Source organism: Oncorhynchus clarkii, chromosome 17, assembly GCF_045791955.1.
Source record: "Oncorhynchus clarkii lewisi isolate Uvic-CL-2024 chromosome 17, UVic_Ocla_1.0, whole genome shotgun sequence".
NCBI lineage: Eukaryota > Metazoa > Chordata > Actinopteri > Salmoniformes > Salmonidae > Oncorhynchus > Oncorhynchus clarkii.
In genome coordinates this window covers 17,265,996-17,287,082 of record NC_092163.1, presented here as the reverse complement: position 1 = coordinate 17,287,082, position 21,087 = coordinate 17,265,996, and the positions used below count along the sequence as shown (strand labels likewise).

Sequence of the window (21,087 nt, the reverse complement as noted above, 5' to 3'; positions counted from 1 at the left end):
CTCTGTGGAGATGGGAGAACCTTCCAGGAGGACAACAATCTCTATTGCACTCCACCAATCAGGCCTTTATGGTAGAGTAAAAAGACGTGAATTTTACTGAGGAGTTGCTTCCATGACAGCCCGCTTGGAGTTTTCCAAAAGACACCTAAAGGATGAGAAACAAGATTATCTGGCCTGAATGCCAAGATCCACATCTGGAGGAAACCTGGCACCATCCCTACGGTGAAGCATGGTGGTGGCAGCATCATGCTGTAGGTATGTTTTTCAGTGGCAGGGACTGGGAGACTAGTGATGAAAACCTGCTCCAGAGTGCTCCAGACCTCAGACTGGGATGAAGGTTCACCTTCCAACAGAGCAACGACCCGAAGCACACAGCCAAAACAATGCAAGAGTGGCTTCGGGACAAGTCTCTGAAGATCCTTGATTGGCCCAGCCAGAGCCCGGACTTGAACCCGATTGAACATCTCTGGAGAGACCTGAAAATAGCTGTGCAGCTACGCTTCCAAGTTGGATGGAAAGTTGAGTTCCTCGGCGTACACATCGCGGACAAACTGAAATGGTCCACCCACACAGACAGTGCAGTGAAAAAGGCGCAACAGCGTCTCTTCAACCTCAGGAGGCTGAAGATATTTGTCAAATAAAACCCTCAAACTTCTACAGATGCACAATTGAGAACATCCTGCCCGGCTATATCGCCGCCTGGAAAAGAAACTGCACCACCCACAACCGCAGGGCTCTAATAATGATGTTTATTATACAGTTTAAGTCGGAAGTTTACAAACACCTTAGGCAAATACATTTCACCATTCCTGACATTTTTTATAGTAAAAATTCCCTGTCTTAGGTCAGTTAGGATCACCACTTTATTTTAAGAATGTGAAATGTCACAATAATAGTAGAGAGAATGATTTATTTCAGATTTTGTTTCATTCGTCACATTCCCAGTGAGTCAGAAGTTCACATACACTCAATTAGTATTTGGTAGCATTGCCTTTTAATTGTTTAACTTGGGTCAAACGTTTTGGATAGCCTTCCACAAGCTTCACACACTAAGTTGGGTGCATTTTGGCCCAATCCTCCTGACAGAGCTGTTGTAACTGAGTCATGTTTATAGGCCTCCTTGATTGCATACGCTTTTTCAGTTCTGACCACAAACTTTCAATAGGATTGAGGTTAGGGCTTTGTGATGGCCACTCCAATACCTTGACTTTGTTGTCCTTAAGCCATTTTGCCACAACTTTGGAAGTATGCTTGGGGTCATTGTCCATTTGGAAGACCCATTTGTCACCAAGCTTTAACTTCCTGATTGATGTGTTGAGATGTTGCTTCAATATATAAACATAATTTTCCTCCCTCATGATGCCATCTATTTTGTGAAGTACACCAGCAAAGCACCCCCACAACATGATACTGCCACCCCCGTGCTTCACGGTTGGGATGGTGTTCTTTAGCTTGCAAGCCTCCCCCTTTTTCCTCCAAACATAACGATGGTCATTATGGCCAAACAGTTCAATTTTTGTTTCATCAGAACAGAGGACATTTCTCCAAAAAGTACAATCTTTGTCCCCATGTGCAGTTGCAAACCGTAGTCTGGCTTTTTTTTATGCCGGTTTTGGAGCTGTGGCTTCTTCCTTGCTGAGCGGCCTTTCAGGTTATGTCGATATAGGATATGTTTTACTGTGGTTATAGATACTTTGTAACTGTTTCCTCCAGCATCTTCACAAAGTCCTTTGCTGTTGTTCTGGGATTGATTTACACTTTTCACACCAACGTACGTTCATCTCTAGGAGACAGAACGCGTCTCCTTCCTGAGCGGTAAGCTGGCTGCGTGGTCCCATGGTGTTTATACTTGCATACTATTGTTTGTAAAGATGAGCGTGGTACCTTCAGGCGTTTGGAAATTGCTCCCAAGGATGAACCAGACTTGTGGTCTAAAAAAATATTCTGAGGTCTTGGCTGATTTCTTTAGATTTTTTATGATGTCAAGCAAAGAAACACTGAGTTTGAAGGTAAGGCCTTGAAATACATCCACAGGTACACCTCCATATGACTCAAATTATGTCAATTTGCCTATCAGAAACTTCTAAAGCCATGACATTTTCTGAAATTTTCCAAGCTGTTTAAAGGCACAGTCAACTTAGTGTATGTAAACTTCTGACCCACTGGAATTGTGATACAGTGAATTATAAGTAAAATAATCTATCTGTAAACAATGGTTGGAAAAATTACTTGTGTCATGCACAATGTAGATGTCCTAACCGACTTGCCAAAACTATAGTTTGTGAACAAGAAATTTGTGGAGTGGTTGAAAATGAGTTTATGACTCCAACCTAAGTGTATGTAGACTTCCGACTTAAACTGTATCTTGCACTACTCATCCCAGATGTATATACTGTATTTTATACCATCTATTGCATTTCGTCTATGCCGGTCGGTCATGGCCCATCCATATATTTATATGTACAATAACATCTGCTAACCATGTGCATGTGACCAATCAAATTTGATTTGATTTGAAAAAACTGGACAGAGCTTGAGAGGATCTGCAGAGAAGAATGGGAGAAACTCCCCAAATACAGGCATGACAAGCTTGTAGATTCATACCCAAGAAGAATCCAGGTTGTAATCGCTGCCGAAGGTACTTCAACAAAGTACTGAGTAAAGGGTCTGAATAATTATGTAAATGTTATATCACACACACACACGTCTAAATGGGGCATTGTGTGTAGATTGATGAGGGGAAAAAAACAATTGAATCCATTTTACAATAAGGCTGTAGCGTAACAAAATGTGGAAAAAGTCACGAGGTCTGAATACTTCAGAATGCACTGTACATAGTCCTGTGTCTCATTAGTCAATGCTTATACGAGGTCAACTGTTTGTTGAATTCTGTGATAAATGGTTAAGTGCTATGAAAAGATAATTTGGTTGTTTGACATTTTCCTACAGAGCCAATTTCTATGTCAAACACAACAAACAAAAATAATTGACACACAGTCCCTTGATTCCCATCTAAGTGAATTGATCACAGTCAATCCACAGTGAACGATATTATAGCCGTCCACTTGCTAAGGGAGTGGTTATCAGGGTGTGGGCCTGAGTCACCATGGATCACATTCTATAATGGCCATTGTCTCACTGTGGCTCAACATTCACTTACAGTCTTCTTTATAAAGAGATTGGTTTGTGCCTCAAATGGCACCCTATTCTCTATAGTGCACTACATTTAACCAGGGCTCTGGTCAAAGGAGTGCACTACATAGGAATTAGGGTGCCATTTGGGACGCACACATTCTAAGTGTATGGATTTAATGGATCATTATGTAATCCTGTATTATAAACTGGGTGGTGCGAGCCGTGAATGCTGATTGGCTGAAAGTCGTGGTATATCAGACTGTATGGGTATGACAAAACATGTATTTTTACTGCTCCAATTACGTTGGTAATCAGTTTATAATAGCAATAAATCCTCAGGGGATTTGTTACAGAACCAATATACCATGACTAAGGGCTGTGTCCTAGCACTCTGTGTTGCAGAGTAGATCACCATTTAAATCACTCACTGATGGATCAACATTAGCTAGATTACCATTAAATGTGATGTCATGAATGTTTGATGACATCATGCTGTGAATATCAAGCAAGCAGGAAGAGACAGTGCATTAAAGGTGATTGGATTGGAGCCATAATTAATTATGAGATTAGCAAACTAGAAAGAATGTGTTGAGAAAGATAGGCCATGTTGATATAGTAGAAATCTGCAGAGCTATGAAAATATTCCTCAAAGTATTATAATTTCTAATTGTTTGTTTTCTCATGCAAATCCATTGACAAAGAAAGAAATAATGGCAATTTAAGCAGAGGTTAAATCCATGAAATCCCATTTTCTGATAAGGAAGGTTTTGTGTATATTGTTGCGGTGTGTGTGTGTGTGTGTGCGCACACGCACTCAGGCTTGTGATTCACAATGTGCAACATTCTACTGGCCTATGTGAGGCGAGGCCAGGTAGGCAAGGCCTGGTACTCTCTCAGTCCACTATCCCATCTCCACCCTCTAGTAAAGCCAAGAACAGACTGTGCACTGCACAATGCAGCTACTAATCACAAAACTAATAGGGGGGAACCATTGGTCAGTGATAAACCAGAGGTCCGCTGCTACTGTTTAATCATGAAGGTACCAATGCTGCTCAGCAGTTCCTCTCTACACTCCTGTCTGTGGCAGCCAAGCTGCACCATAGAAATAGAATTACTAGAATGAGAATCCCATGAGGGTGCAGCCAAATTGCGGTGGCCAGGGTTCTTTCCTGTTCTACTTGGCAGCCAGGCAGCACCATAAAAATAGAATTACTAGAATGAAAAAGGAAACCCTGACAGCCTCATAGAAATATAATTATTCGAACAAGTAAAACACCTTTGGCAATGGCAATTTGACTGCACCCTCATAGCATTTCCATTCTAGTGATTCTGTTTCTATGGACAGAAGTACAGCCCTGGCCTGCATCATGTATGGGAGCTCTATTACTGGGTAAGCCAGAGTCCAGCCAAGCTGGTGGCCCCAATCCACATAGAGGGAGAGGAGAGATAGGCGTAACCCCAAGCCGAGGGTAATTCAGCATACATTTGACAAACGGAATCCCAGAATGTAGGGCTTATGCACATCTGCGAGTGAGCGCGAGAGAGATGAGGGGAATGGGCTAGCCATCCTCGGAATGCTGAACAGCTCTATGACTACAACTCACACACACCCTAGCTGTTTTAATATCAGCCATAGTCACACTGATACATATGTCTACTGAAGCACGACAACGACAAGGAAAACAGAAAAACTGCCCAGAGAGAAAAAAAAAAGATTGTTTGAAGGGAAGAAAACACTGCAGAGGGATGGAGGGACAAGGACGCCATTCATGTGCTGGGAGAGGCCAATCAAAAGAGCCATTAACTAGCATGAGACCAATTGCCTCAGAAGAAGCAGCTCAGGAAAACGAGCGTCCCCAAACCGTCACAATCCTCTCTCAGAATGACACGTAGCTAGTTCCTCCAAAACAACGTAACAATAGCAACAGAGAAAAGTTGTAGCCTAATTTTATCAAAGCTAATCTTATGACACTAGAAATACTGAACTTTAACCCTTGATATTCCTCTCGACTGCTCACTGTGACGATGCATATACAGTTGAACTCGGAAGGTTACATTCACTTAGGTTGGAGTCATTAAAACTTGTTTTTCAACCCATCCACAAATTTCATGTTAACAAACTATAGTTTTGGCAAGTCGGTTAGGACATCTACTTTGTGCATGACACAAGTCATTTTTCCATCAATTGTTTACAGACAGATTATTTCACTTAAATCAGAATTCCAGTGGGTCAGAAGTTTACATACACTAAGTTGACTGTGCCCTTAAACAGCTTGAAATTTTCATAAAATGTCATGGCTTCAGAAGCTTCTGATAAGCAAATTGACATAATTTGAGTCAATTGAAGGTGCACCTGTGGATGTATTTCAAGGCCTAGCTTCAAACTCAGTGCCTCTTTGCTTGATATCATGGGAAAATCTAAAGAAATCAGCCAAGACCTCAGAAAAACAATTGTAGGACTCCACAATTCTGGTTTATCATTGGGAGCAATTTCCAAACACCTGAAGGTACCACATGCATCTGTGCAAACAATAATACGCAAGCCGTCATACCGCTCAGAAAGAAGACGCGTGCTGATGAACGTGCTTTGGTGCAAAAAGTGCAAATCAATCCCAGAACAACAGCAAAGGACCCTGTGAAGATGCTGGAGGAAACAGGTAAAAAAGTATCTATATCCACAGTAAAACGAGTCCTATACCGACATAACCTGAAAGGCCACTCAGCAAGGAAGAAGCCACTGCTCCAAAACCGCCATAAAAAAGCCAGACTACGGTTTGAAACTGCACATGGGGACAAAGATCATACTTTTTGGGAAATGTCCTCTGGTCTGAAGAAACAAAAATAGAACTGTTTGGCCATAATGGCCATCGTTATGTTTGGAGGAAAAAGGGGGAGGCTTGCAAGCCGAAGAACACCATCCTAAACGTGAAGCAGGGGTGGCAGCATCATGTTGTGGGGGTGTTTTAATGCAGGAGGGACTAGTGTACTTCACAAAATAGACGGCTTCACGAGGACTGAAAATTATGTGGATATATTGAGCAACATCTCAAGACATCAGTCAGTCAGGAAGTTTAAGCTTGGTTGCAAATGAGTCTTCCAAATGGACAATGACCCAAGCATACTTCCAAAGTTGTAGCAAAATGGCTTAAGGACAACAAAGTCAAGGTATCACAAAGCCCTGACCTCAATCCTTTAGAAAATTTGTGGGCAGAACTGAAAAAGTGTATGTGAGCAAGGAGGCCTACAAATCTGACTCAGTTACACCAGCTCTGTCAGGAAGAACGGGCCAAAATTCACCCAATTTATTGTGGGAAGCTCGTAGAAGGATACCCAAAACGATAGACCCAACAATTTAAAGGCAACGCTACCAAATACTAATTCAGTGTATGTAAACGTCTGACCCACTGGGAATGTGATGAAAGAAATAAAAGCTGAAATAAATAATTCGCTACTATTATTCTGACATTTCACATTCTTAAAATAAAGTGGTGATCCTAACTGACCTAAGAAAGGGAATTTTTACTAGGATTAAATGTCAGGAATTGTGAAAAACTGAGTTTAAGTGTATTTACATTTCCGACTTCAACTGTAGTTACCTTTTAAGAAACCAATGCAAGAAATAATCTTAACATCTCTGAAAATATAACACTAGTCTCCCTCTGAAAACTAATCCCCTAAATTACTGGCATCCCCATTGGTCATCTCACCAGGAATCACTCCAGTCCAGCTACAGTAGGATGTACAGCAATGTCATTGAAGCCAGGCTGTAGTCCAAACTCTGTGAGTCATGCTCGACTACAGCAATATGTGGGACAATTGCTGCTCTGGCTATCAGTACATTAAATCTCTCTAAGGGTAATGGTAGGACAACAAAAAAATAGCACTGAATGCAGAAGTTCTCCCATTTAGTGTGTCTGGAGGTTGCATGTTGTGCTTCCCAAACGGCACCCTATATAGTGCACTACTTTTGATCAGAGCCCTATGGGCCCTGGTTAAAAGTACTGCACTATTTAAGGAATAGGGTGCAATTTGAGACACCACCATGGTGAACTTGGGACTGCAGAGTACTGGAGATGGGGTTAGCCTTGGGGGAACAAAGGCTGTACCCAGCACACGAGGGAGCCTCAATGTGAGCCCTGCTGTGTGTGTAAACAGCAGCTTCTCCCTTGCCATGAATGGGGCATCTTCAATGTGAGCACTGTGTTGTGCCTATGCATGAGTTTGTATGTAAACCGCTATCCACGTGCACAATTATCGCATTGTGTGTGCGCCTCAGCACTTCCTATCCTCGCTCCCACTGTCCACAGCAGACAGACAGACCTATTGTACCCCCAACTATCAACCCTCTCTATCCCCCATTTCTCCCCCTGAACCCCTAATCCACCCATCCCATCCCTTCCTCTCCCCTCTCTCCCTCCTTGTACGTGTTGTGACTCCCCCTCAGGCCATGCTTGACATCAAGGGCAGCCCCCACGCTAAACCCCCAGTCCTACCTCCTGTACGCCCTAACCTCGCTGTTGCTACATCTCATTTACAGCTTTGTTCCCATCTGTCCGCTGACACGTGGCTTGTTCCTCAACGCCACAACATCCAAGTGCATGCGACTGGCAGCATCCAAAATGGCAACCTATGCTCTATATAGTGTGCTACTTGGGAATGGGCCCTGGTCAAAAGTAGTCCACTATGTCGTGCCCAGTTCTTCTCCCACTCTGGTGTCTAGGGTTAGTATTATGAACCCTGTGCTCTTCTGACGTCACTGCTGTTGACGTATTCCCTCGGATTCTGTAATGGCTGCATATTAACCCTTGTCTCTAATAGGCTTGACCTCCCCTAGTCATCCAAAATCGTCATGGCAATGACAGCCTGGTCTCCACATGACCTTCCTTGACAAAGTGAATTATATATACATTCGTTATATCGGTCCAAGGCCCTGTACAGCAGATGTTGTTATCTAGAATTGAGATGAATCTAATGAATAAGTTGCTTTGACGGTAAGCTTGAATGATGACCAGACACATTTGGGCTAATTAGAATGACATGTCATCCGGTGAAGCTCCCTCAGACTACCAAAGTTCCCTAAAAGTAAGCACATTTAGAACAAGAATTGCTTCCTGAATTCCTAGTTTAGCTATAAGCGCCCTCCTGATAATCACGTTTCCATGAATACCAAGGGGAACATGGCTTTAAAATACACATTTCCACCATCCTCCCTCCAAACAACTTCCAAAGCAATGCGATGTGACTAATAATTTATTCTGCAATGGTAGTGAGTGTACCTGACCCTGATCAGGTGATTCAATAAGATACAGATTAAAAGGATCACCAGCAGATATGCTGCGTCATCCTCAAACGGATTACAAACAGATTAAACACTGTGCACCAACATAACCCAGGGTGCCCTTGCATTTGCCTAGGCATGAACAGAAAATACACACATAAACGATACATGGGATGTCCGTGGGATTGGTTTAAGCCTCACTTTCCCCACAGTAGATGAACCAACCAGATCCCCTTTTCTGGGGCACTGATCCAAACTGATCTGGGGCCAGTATAGTTAGTGCGGCATCAAACAGAAACCATCCGACCTATTACTGGCACACCTGTGCCACTTTGGTACAATAGCCTCGGGACATCGTGTCACCAGTTGATTGTGTGTTCATTCAGCTCTATTTTAAAGCCATATGAAACCTCCCTCTGTGGTTATAGAACAGGTCTGGATAGTTTACCACACACAGTGGAATGGGCCAATAGAGAGGTGACGTTAATCATACTCCCAGCGAGAGTGAACTGTGAACTGAGGTGAATCATTCCTGTACATTACCAGACACCAGTGATCCTAGAAAACAAGTGCAACCAAGACAACAGCTCTGGTGAAATGGTTGCCCAGGCTTGTTTATCATAATAAAGGGCAAGGCCCTGTTCACATGACTAGGTGGAGAAATAGTGGTAGTGGGCGTGGGCGTGACCAACAGCGCCTTCTTCGACCAATATTTTTAGAGGCCCTCCCATGGCATCAGAGATAAAATGTTGCTGTTTTAAAGCAAATTTGTCTGCTAGTCGCAATTCTAGACATTTTGCCATGGGGAAGAGAAAACATTTTACAGTTTTAAAGCTAGTTCCCTGAAATTCTACACATTTTGCTATGTCTTACGTTGTGTTCTTATGCTACACTACATGACCAAAAGCTTGTCAAACATCTCATTACCAAATAATGAGCATTAATATAGAGTTGGTCCCCACTTTGCTGCTATAACAGCCTCCACTCTTCTGGGAAGGCTTTCCACTTGATATTGGAACTTGCTTCCATTCAGCCACAAAAGCATTAGTGAGGTTGGGCAATGATGCTGGGCAATTAGGCCTGGCTTGCAGTCGGCGTTCCAATTAATTCCAAAGTTGTTCGATGGGGTTAAGGTCAGGGCTCTGTGCAGGGCAGTCCAGTTATTCCACACCAACCTCGACAAACCATTTATGTTTGGAACTCTTTGTGCAAGGGGGCATTGTCATGTTAAAACAGGAAAGGTCCTTCACCAAACTGTTGCCACAAAGTTGGAAGCACAGAATCGTCTAGAATGTCATTGTATGCTGTAGCGTTAAGATGTCCCTTCAATGGAACTAAGGGGCCTATCCCGAACCATGAAAAACAGCCCCAGACCATTCATTATTCCTTCTCCAAACTTTAGTTGGCACAATGCATTGGGGCAGGTAGCATACTCCTGGGATCCGCCAAACCTAGATTTGTCCGTCGGTCTGCCAACTAGTGGAGCGTGATTCATCACTCCAGAGAATGCGTTTCCACTGCTCCAGAGTCCAATGGCAGCAGGCCATACGCCACTCCAACCAATGCTTGGCATTGCGCATGGTGATCTTAGACTTGTGTGCGGCTGCTCGGTCATGGAAACCCCTTTCATGAAGCTCCCGACAAACAGTTATTATGCTGACGTTGCTTCCAGAGGCAGTTGGGAACTCGGTAGTGAGTGTTGCAACCGAGGACAGATAATTTTTTACGCGCTACGTGCTTCAACACTCAACGGTCTCATTCTGTGTGTTTGTGTGGCCTACCACTTTGTGGCTGAGCCTTTGTTGCTCCTAGACATTTCCAATTCACAATAACAGCACTTACAGTTGACCAGGGCAGCTCTAGCAGGGCAGACATCTGACAAACAGACTTGTTGGAAAGGTGACATCCTATGATAGTGCCACGTTGAAAGTCACTGAACTTGACAGTAAGGCCATTCTACTGCCAATGTTTGTCTATGGAGATTGCATGACTGTGTGCCTAATTTTATACATATGTCAGCTGAAATGTTTGAATCCACTAATTTGAAGTGGTGTCCACATACTTTTGTATATATAGTGTATCTGAGTGACTCAAACATTATAACAAAATCAATGGGGGCCCCATGCCAAGACATTTGGAGAATTTTAGGGGAAACACTGCCATGTTGTTTTTGTAATATTATCACCCCTCTAGTATGTGAGGTCTCTGAAACAATACAGTTATACTGATCTGTAGCATCCTGTATCTGGGCAAATAATGGTTTGCTTGTGAGTAACTTTAACTAGTTATTATTCTATTACCGCTTTATTCCGTGCTGTAATGTAGTGCTACCAAAATGACAGGAACAACACACTACAAGGGAGCTTGTAGTAGCTGCAGTAGGGCAGGATACTGGAGTTTTAGGCTTGGTATGTCAGGTCATGGAGTTGCTCCCAGTATCTCAGCGTCAGCAGCACAGCAGGATAATGGAGTGGAGCCTTTAGCACAGGGCAGGCCTCTGCTGATCGCTACAACCAAACAACCACAGTGAGAGAGTCAGTGTGACGAACAGATAGAACCTGTCAGAGATGCAGAGACAGACAGAGAGACCCTCACAGAGATGCAGACAGACAGAGAGACCCTCACAGAGATGCAGAGACAGACATACAGAACCTGACAGCGATCCAGACAGACACAGACATCAGGACAGGTAGATGGTATCCCTCCCTCCTATTTCCACAGCCCTTATTGTGGCATTCAGCAGGTTGTACAGCAGAGGCACGCCACAGCCAAGCCAGTGTAAAACACAAAAGACTGTTCATCTGACAACATCAAAGGCCTATTAGCTTACCATTCATTCACAGTTCACCTCAGCATGGATTGCCGTAGCAACAGCAAGTAGCAGGGATGATGAGAAAGAAGTGAGGTTTAGACAGCCGTGTGTGAATGCCAACTGTCACTTTTACTGAGCTGTAATGTTCAAATGTCCCATCTGTGTGTGTGTGTGTGTGTGTGTGCGTGTGTGTGGTAAACGGGTATAGCATTTCTTTTCAAAACAAGGTCATGAGGATGTGTGAAGATCAGATAATTGTTTTCTTGAGAGCCCGTGTGTTTCACTCTCTGTATGGTGAGTGCATTTCCTAGATAAGGCTAAAAGCAATGACTTGATTTCTCACTCAACACACTCTGTGCTGGTGAAATCTACCCAGCGCTTTCACTTGGTGGTGCATGTCTCTAGTCTGTTCTATTCCACCGTTTATAATATTAACCATAATTGGTCTGAAATGCAAGGTAATTTATTCCTTGAATAGTAAGTCCCCAAAAGAGACTGAATTCAGATGCCTGGGGCAGAATACTTCACTTGTTTATTGTCAGTCATAATAGCCCTTCCATAATAAAATGTTAGCCACAATCCATACTTTGAGATCTTCTGCTCTCATAATATTTTGGAGTAAAGCCAACCCAAGGCACATCCATTTCTGACTACAATATTCTAACGGCTGTAGCATGCCTTCACTAGCAAAAAGAATACATCTGAAGGACAAATAACCTGCGTTGTATAGGCTACAAAGAACTGTCTGAGGATGTAATTCCGTGGGTTTATGCCTGTTTCTGTTTGTGTGATGGCACTTAGCCCGGATTTCAGGCCAATATGCTGATGCATATGGCTGTTACCTGTATAACAGGCTGTCGCGCTGCAGATGATGCTTCAGCATCTGTCACCAATTCAAATGGCAGCTCAAGCCTATGTCTTGCAGTGCAATGTGACAAGAAGAAGGCCATTCAAAACGTTGCAACGATTGTAAAACGATGTATGAAATTGAGGCCGCGCAGGGGAAGAGGCTACAATGTGTCCTCTTATTTCTATGCGTAAAACAATAGCCAACAGAAAAATAACGGGGATGTAGCCTATTTCGGCTAATTTCTTTTTCGCTTGCCTTCCCTTTCCATTTGAGGGGCCTATTCGCTTTCCGGAAATATGCAAATGAGGACCACTGTATTAATTCGACAAGAGAGAAATGGAGCAGTATCAGCCCTGCTGTCGCCGAGTAACCTCTGATGAACATTAAGGCTTCCTCAATGTAAAAATACACAGGGTCTAAGTGCTTTGTTTAGGAGCATAAACGTAAACTTCGCTCGATCCATCTACATGCATAACAAATATTTATGTGACACATGCAATTATAACAAGAACAACAGTAAATAATACATTTATAAATAAAACAGTAATGCCTACCTGAATGTTCCCATAATCGAAGCGGCTCTTGCTCGTAGCTGCTATGTCATGCCAACACACGGACACCACGAAACTAGCACAGAACAAAACCTTCACAATGTCGACTTCACCGCCGTGTGAAAAATACAGTACGAAATGCTACGCCGAAGCCATCGCTCGTGCTGCTGTTTTATTAGAAAATGCGAACTCGCACAGCTGTCCGTCTGTCGGCGCTTCCTCAAGAAGACGTATAACTAGCTACAGGCTACAACTACTAGACAGGGAGCTGTCCACCCTATCTTCCCTGTCCTCTCCAACTGTGTAATAATACAAATAAGGCAGACATTAAAAAATATAGCTTTAAACAGCAGCGTCAATCATACATAGAAATCATAAACAGAATGGAGTGCTTCAGCGTTTTTACACCTTTTGCCTTAGGTGGTACACACACCAATCAGATTACAACACAGACATGATTGGCATGTCTAAAGCCAATGAATTGGCTTAATTAAGGTATCCTTTGTAGTGACACCGCAATTATCCACTCGTGTCTATTCTTTATTCTGCGGGGAGGCGGGGCTTGCATCGGTATACAGTGGTGTGCTTACTGTATGGTTGAGTATAGTGTATTAGAGATTTATTCCCTCTCAAGAAAGATACAATTAGGGAATTATTCTAATGTAACTCTTATTATGTAAATTGCAATTAGGTTAGGGCATTTAGTCTATACCTAAATAGCGACAGGTAACCTAAAATATCTGTGTTCTGCCCCTGAACAAGGCAGTTAACCCAATGTTCCTAGGTCGTCATTGAAAATAAGAATTTGTTCTAAACTAACTTGCCTAGTTAAATAAAGGTAAAAATAATGACTGACACAGTGAACCTACTCATAACAATGATACTGTAGACAGTACACAGCAAATTGACCTTACGAATCTATAGCATGCAGGTGGGTCTGTAAAAAAAAAAGTAAAGAAGATCAAAATAGCTGAAAGTTGTGTTTATTAAATTAAATGGGGGGGGGGTAATAAAATTAGTTGTGAATAGGGGGGGTTGTCTCCCTCTTCTGGTGGCACTGATGTTTTTTTAGAAAGTGGGTTGGGGGAGGTGGTATCAGGGTTTCCCAAACTCGTCTCTGCAGTTACTTTTTGCATCTTTTTTTGCAGGGGAAGCAAAATAGTCTTGCCAGGGCAGCTGTGATCCGCGGGAGGAGAGCCTGTTTTTTCTTCGGCTCATCTGCAGCCACAGTACCTGAACAGGTGACATAGAACAGGGCATGAAATCAGGGTCGTGTTCATTCAGGCACACAGTAGCAAAATGTTTTGAAACACAAAACAAAAACAAGAATTTGTTATTGGCAAGTTCAAGAAAGTTCCTCCCTGTTTTAGTCTGTTCTCTTCCATTTAGTGGCTAATGAATAAGACCCTGATAACTTCATCATAGTCTCCCGTCCTTACATTACAATAGTGTGCTGAAGACAGACGCACATGTTGACTGACAGAAATGAGGACTTACTATCATTGCCAAGAGGAGACACCTTGTTCTTCTTCTGGTCCTTGTTATTTCTTCGCCTCTTCTTTCCTGATTTCCTCACTTCTTCCTTCATAGCCTCTTCCTTCTCCTTCGTAGAGAGAGAAACAGATTTGAGTTGATGCCTCACAATCAAACAGCCCAAATAACTAAACAATCTACTAGTTCTTGTCTGTCTCACATGTGTGGAGGTGATGTCCTCGAGGTCTGTGAAGAGGGCACAGCTGTTGGGCCCGGAGCTGTCTGAAATGTAGCTAATTACCTGGGACTTGGCAGAGATGGCTGAGCTTACAATGGTCTTCTCCAAACCAGTGCTGTCATCAGCCATCTCCGCTAGGTCCTCTTCAAGGGATTCCCTCCGGGCCAGGAGCTCCTCGGTGAGGGTGACGTCACTCCTTGAGGAGGTTGAGGAGTGTGACCTCCCACTAGCACGGCTCCTCCTGGCTCCAAAATGGCCGCCGGAACTCCAGTCCTCGGAATAGTCATCTATGACTTGTGTGATGGTGTCCGCCATGCACCTGATGGCTGCCTCACCACCAGAGCGCGCGCCACGCAGTTGAGCCCGGTTGGAGTCCGAACGCAGGGACAATCTTTTAGCTGCAGTCTTCACGATGGCCTTCACCGCATCCTCCCCAATGAATTGGATGCTCTCCTCCAGGCCAAAGAGGACAGAGATGTCAGCATACTTCAGGGCATGCTGGACCTCCAGAAAGAGATCCTTCATCAGCCTGAAGGGGTCATTGGCCCTCCTTGTCTGGGGGGACTCTGAGGCCTCCAGTCGGCACATGATGCCGTGGAGGATGAACTTCAGGGTCTGGGGGCTCATGACGGTGGCCCAGGGAGTGCTGCAACTGAGGGTGTCCTCCTCGATAAGGATCTTGCCTGGTAGGAGGGAGGGAATCTTCTCAATGGCCTTGGTGGGCATCAGGGAGCTCTCACTCACGTGGGACACCTCAGCTTCTCCCACCTCTTCTTCCAGGCTCTGGGAAGGAGCTGCCAGTGCTGCATGGGTGGTTGTCACAGGGTTGTCCTTCAAGGAGGTGCTGGGCACTACCTCTTCTTCATCCAGGCATGGTCTGGGCAGAAAAACGTCCAGAGTCTGGGCAGGAGCTGCCCATGCTGCCTGGGTTGAGGTGGAGGGTTTAGGGTATGAGACAGTCATGGCACTCACAGCCACCTCCTCTTCGTCCTTGGGTGAAGAGGGACACGGAGAGTCAGGGAACCTTTCCCTGGCACCGGAATCCAATCCTAAGAAAATACACTCATATTCTGAAATGGTTCAAAGCCACATTCATGTATAACACTATGCAGTATCTAGCACATTTACTATAATGGTAATACACAGGTTATTACACAGGTTATTACACTGTTATTACTGGTCATATGGGTAAAACAGGTTATAAGTGTACCTTTCTGGATGATGAGCCTGGCCTTGCAATCGTCGTTGCAGGTACTGTTCAGGATGTCTCCCACCCTGGTGGTCAGGACCTGGCAGACGGCCCCTGGTCAAATCAACATTTATTTAATACAGGGGTGTCAAACTCATTCCATGGGGGGCCGAGTGTCTGCGGGTTTTAGTTTTTTCCTTTCAATTAAGACCTAGACAACCAGGTGAGAGGAGTTTCTAACTAATTAGTGACCTTAATTCATCAATCAAGGGTGGAGTGAAAACCTGCAGAAACCCAGCCTTCTATAGAATGAGTTTGACATTTGATTCAAAGTAATACTTCACACATAAAATGTCTCCAAACACTGTATAGAAAAATAAGAAAAAAAGAGGAGAGTAAATGAAAATACCATTACTGACAATAAGAGAAAAGAAAGAAGGGGAATGTGCGGGTGCAAAAGACGGTAAAAACAACACAATAACTAACCTAGTGCCTCCTTGTTGTCATCGGAGAGGGAGAGGGAGCTGGAGGAATGGAGGGTCAGTAAGCTGCCCTTCTCCAACAGAGCGGACCACCTCCCACGGGACTCTGTCCCTTCCTCCTCCCCATGCCCACTTGACCAGGTGGAGTCGCTGTCCCACAATTCCTCCTCGCTGGATGTGGGGGTGTTCCCCCAGCCGTCCCTATACATCCAGTTAAAGTTGTCATTCCACATAATGTCTCTACCTGGTGGGGTGGTCGGCAGACCCAAGAAGTTCTCCAGCAGATTCTTAATGGCCCGTTGGATGAACATGTACAGCACGTCTGTGAAGAATTCATTGGAGAGCCTACGGTTGGCAGCCAGGTCTTTCAGGATGGGCTCGGACCTGCTCTGGCGGGCCATTGGCCTCCTGCCCATACCGGTGTCCAGAAGCATCTGATACACCTTGCAGATGAGCTCCTTCCCAAAGTAGTGGACCTTCCCCCTGAAGATCATGTTGACCAGCTTCCATGAGGACAGGATCTGACCCAGGGGCTCCACTGCCAGGGTTGACTTCATGTCCATGATGTCATTCAGTGAAACATCATCCTCACTGCTGAACTCCTGGTGGAGTTCCCGGTCAGTGTCAGAGTGCGCCAGATGAATAATAACATCAAAGATGTTACTGGCTGTGAATCCTGCCTCTCTGTGGCCGGGGGTGGGAGTGGTGGTCTGGCTACTCCTTCTGCCGCCATGCCCAGACCGGGGAATGCTGGGAGTGCTGGCAGTCTGTGTCTCGTCCATCTCCCCAGCAGGGCTGCTGGTCTCCCCAACTTCCCCTGGCCTCTCCTCAAACAGGGCAAAGACAGGGAGGGACCCCTCGCTAAGGACTTTATGGACGTCACTTCCCTTGGGACTCCTCACTGACCCCAGTTCTCCCAACTCTGGCATGTTGGATTTGCTCGATCCCTGTGACGACCCAGGCCAACTCCTATTCTGGCTGTTGTTGCCTCTTCCAGACCTCATGTGGTGGATCCGTCTGGCGGCCTCCTGGGCACTCTCACAGGCATCCCTGAACAGCTCTGAGAAGATGCTGGAGAGCTTCTCTTCTGTCAGAGTAATACCTGGATGGGTGTTCTCCAGGTCATCCTCACCAGAAGAGAAGAGGTCCTCCTGGGCCCTTTTCAGGATGTTACTCACAGACAGATCTGCTATGCCCTGAAGCTCCTTGTCGGTCTCAGAAGGGGGAGTGGGCGGCTGTCCGCCCAGGAGCCTTCCCTTCGGCTCAGAACTCCGCTGGTGGAACTTTTCAGAGACGATCTGGAGCACACCTGACCCCCAGCGGGACGAGTCTGACGACTCTGGTCTGGAGGTCCTGTGCAGAGCCATCACTGGGAGGAACACCTCACTGGAGACACACACCACCCACTCGATGATTTCGTCCAGGTCGCCTATTGTCACGTTCTTAGAAAGAGAAACAGAAAACAATCTGACAGCTAGTAGTTTTTATGTTACAAGATAGTTGATTCCAATGATCACTCCACCCTTGAAAGCAGAAAAAATGCGGGACTTACCATTTGTTTGAGGAACTTCCTGATAAGCTTTCTCTGACTGGAAAACAAACCAACACCAGGAATCATTGGCAACTTAAACTAGTGTTTACATAGATTATATTTGTTCTGCACATATAGAGGTTCACAGCAGGACTCACGGGTGAGACTTCAGGAAGTTTGTTAGAGAGAACGCCTCAGGTGAAATTGGACAGGAGGCATCATCGCTCTTAGCCTCGGACGTCACATCACTCTTTGGGGTCAGGAGGTCATCAACAGATGGAGAGGAGATCATTATCTCCCCATCATTAGGTGTCAGGGGACCTGGGGTTTCTGAAACAGAAGACAATCAGAATTACCACCGAACAAGCTAGTGACCACCGTAAAGATTCTATTGAAGTTGTATAATCAGAAATAAACACTGTGTCACCAATACCTGTTGTCTCCATTTGAGTAACTTTAGTGCCCTTCTTGATAGCTGGCAGGACACCTACAGAAAGAGGAGAGTCGTAGATAATAGTGGATCCTTCCACCATATATCCTTTTAGAATTGCATCAAAAAATCCAAGATTTTTGGAAGTGGAGATCAATACTCACTGTAACTGGTTGTTCGAGATATGAGAGTTTGAGGCAGTGCCAACACACCAACTACTTGGCGGCTTGCGTATATCACCCCTGACTTAGCCTCCCTAGACTTTTTAGCCTTGATAACCTCTCTGGCCTTCTTTTCTGCCTTTGCTATATTGGCCTCTCGGCTGGGCCTGGGGCCTTGTGGGGGCTTCGGCACAAGGTTCTGAGACATATAACAACAGTGGGGAAATCATATCACCATAGAAACCACCTATTTCACCATAGGCATGGTGGTACTAAGTGACATGTCACATAAGGGTTAACCTTAGAATTAGAATCAGAATTCCAATACTATTAGTTCTAACTAGTAGGTGGTCCATGTGTCTTAATGGTGTTATTATCTCGTTGTAAACTGGTTGTCAACACATCATATTACTAGATTACAACCAACTGGTCTCCGTTACAACCAGACATTTTGCATCAGAACTAAAAGCTGTTTCTTACCTTTAGAGGGCTGTCCTTGGGGCAGTCTCCCAGGGCTGGCAGCCTTACTCCATCATGGCCAGTGGAAATGACGTCTGTCTGGAGCACCTGCTCTCCAGCACTAGCTTGGAGGGTCCCAGCCTGGGGTACAGGATCATAAGGAAATACATTTAACTTAAGCCCTCCATTATTATGCCCACTTTTCCAACTATAAATCAGAACCTTAGAATTACAATCAGAATTCCAATACTATTAGTTCTAACTAGTAGGTGGTCCATGTGTCTTAATGGTGTTATTATCTCGTTGTAAACTGGTTTTCAACCCGTCATATTACTAGATTACAACCAACTGGTCTCCGATACAACCAGATGTTTTGCATCAGAACTAAAAGCTGTTTCTTACCTTTAGAGGGCTGTCCTTGGGGCAGTCTCCCAGGGCTGGCAGCCTTACTCCATCATGGCCAGCGGAAATGACGTCTGTCTGGAGCACCTGCTCTCCAGCGCTAGCTTGGAGGGTCCCAGCCTGGGGTACAGGATCATAAGGAAATACATTTAACTTAAGCCCTCCATTATTATGCCCACTTTTCCAACTATAAATCATGTCAATCTGTTTTTACAGCATATAGGCTATACTACCAAGAAGATTGCCCCATTACATATCAAGAGAGAAAGCCCCAGAATTAACAAAAACATTTTTTTAATCACTTATGAGACTTACTTTTTGAAGAATTATTCTCAACCGTTTATGATTTCTATCCATTGTGCTTTCAGGCACCCTTCAGATTGGACCTGACATTTTTTATAAACAAATACATTTTAAAATACATTTCAATTTTTTTTTTTACAAAATCTTGGCCCGTTTTGCTGTACTCACAGAATGTAATCTTTGTCCACTCAAAGTGATTTATTTGAACATGAGGATGACTCTCCTTTGTAAATCATCAACTCAACTGAGCCAGAAGTAGGCACTGAACCTTCTCTTGAGTGCGTTTACGTCATAGGCTCATATATTACGTCATGCCATTGTACACGATTACGTCAACTACAATAACACAGTGCGATCACTCTGGGAAATGAATGCATCGTTTCTGATCACATACGAAATCTCTATAAAGTTTACAGTGTAACCCAATTCACTTTGGTTCAGTGAGGTTTAATCGTATTTTATGGATAAATGTTGCCCTCTGTTGGCCATAACTGAAATAGTCAGGAATTAAAGTCGCGCCATCATTAGTCTGCTGCACACTCCCACTGTTGGACTTTTAACAGCTACGGTTAAAATAACCTCTATTTAGTGTCAATAATATGGACCAAACAAATTATTATGGTCAAATAAATCTAATCATTGATGGGTTTGGTGAGGGAAGACAGATGTGGTAAGCTGATATAATCAGGGCAGGCCCACATATTGCCAATTATGAATAAATGTTTTATTAAGCCAACTGCCTATTTGTCCAAGATACTCATTACAGTCATGTCACACTTCTATCATAATTTATACAAACTGGATGAATGCAGGCTGTTGGTTTGTAAATGTTGTAAATAAATATGTATATATGGTGTATATTATTATTAATATTAATATTGTTTCATTCGCTTATCTTTTTGACCTGCACTGTTGGGAGTTCAGATCTTAAGAATTTCACTGTACCCTGCAATTACATCTGCGACGCTATGTATGTGACTAATAAATTAATCTAATCGATTCGAATCTAAATTCAGAAATCATTTCTTGGTGAGGAAAAGTCATACGTAGCTATAATTTACAGAAATCAGAAATGTTTACATTATTGCTGAATAAGGCTATCACAGTGAGTAAGTAACCTCTGATGAAGATTAAGGCTTCCTCAATGTAAAAATACACAGGGTCCAAGTGCTTTGTTTTGGAGCATAAACGTAAACTTCGCTCGATCCATCTACATGCATAACAAATATTTATGTGACACATGCAATTATAACAAGAACAACAGTAAATAATACATTTATAAATAAAACAGTAATGCCTACCTGAATGTTCCCATAATCGAAGCGGCTCTTGCTCGTAGCTGCTATGTCATGCCAACACACGGACACCACGAAACTAGCACAGAACAAAACTTTCACAATGTCGACTTCACCGCCGTGTGAAAAATACGGTACGACATGCTACGCCGAAGCCATCGCTGGTGCTGCTGTTTTATTGGAAAATGCGAACTCGCACAGCTGTCCGTCTGTCGGCGCTTCCTCAAGAAGACGTATAACTTAGCTACAGGCTACAACTACTAGACAGGGAGCTGTCCACCCTATCTCCCCTGTCCTCTCTGTGCTTACTGTATGGTATTGAGTATAGTGTATTAGAGATGTATTCCCTCTCAAGAAAGATACAATTAGGGAATTATTCTAATGTAACTCTTATTATGTAAATTGCAATTAGGTTAGGGCATTTAGCCTATACCTATATAGCGACAGGTAGCCTAAAATATCTGTCGTTGTGCCCCTGAACAAGGCAGTTAACCCAAT

The 21,087-nt window shown here is 44.0% G+C and overlaps 2 protein-coding genes across 3 annotated transcripts in view; both read right to left on the bottom strand.

Moving 5' to 3' along the window:
• The window catches only part of LOC139370377 (EVI5-like protein), a 34,010-nt gene extending 21,030 nt beyond the window's left edge, over positions 1–12,980 (bottom strand). For both annotated transcript variants that reach the window (XM_071109820.1, XM_071109821.1), the window contains exon 1: positions 12,630–12,980. The gene's annotated coding sequence lies outside the window, so the exon portion shown is untranslated. The remainder of the gene's footprint in view (positions 1–12,629) is intronic.
• Positions 10,832–15,300, bottom strand: LOC139369354 (uncharacterized). The gene is made up of 3 exons (XM_071108644.1): positions 14,401–15,300; positions 14,124–14,229; positions 10,832–10,920 (listed from the first exon to the last, which is right to left on the bottom strand). Exons 1-3 carry the CDS (start codon positions 15,298–15,300, stop codon positions 10,832–10,834), a joined length of 1,095 nt encoding a protein of 364 aa, XP_070964745.1.
• Between the last annotated feature and the right edge of the window lie 5,787 nt (positions 15,301–21,087).

What these genes read in the sequence shown, in the direction of transcription:
- LOC139369354 (XM_071108644.1), bottom strand. Translation starts at nt 15,300, where the DNA reads ATGACTGTCTCATACCCTAAACCCTCCACCTCAACCCAGGCAGCATGG. An exon ending in CCATCTCTGCCAAGTCCCAG is followed by an intron (nt 14,230 to 14,400) that starts GTAATTAGCTAC and finishes CTCTCTACGAAG; the next exon opens with GAGAAGGAAGAGGCTATGAA. An exon ending in GTCTCCTCTTGGCAATGATA is followed by an intron (nt 10,921 to 14,123) that starts GTAAGTCCTCAT and finishes GTTTGGTTGTAG; the next exon opens with CGATCAGCAGAGGCCTGCCC.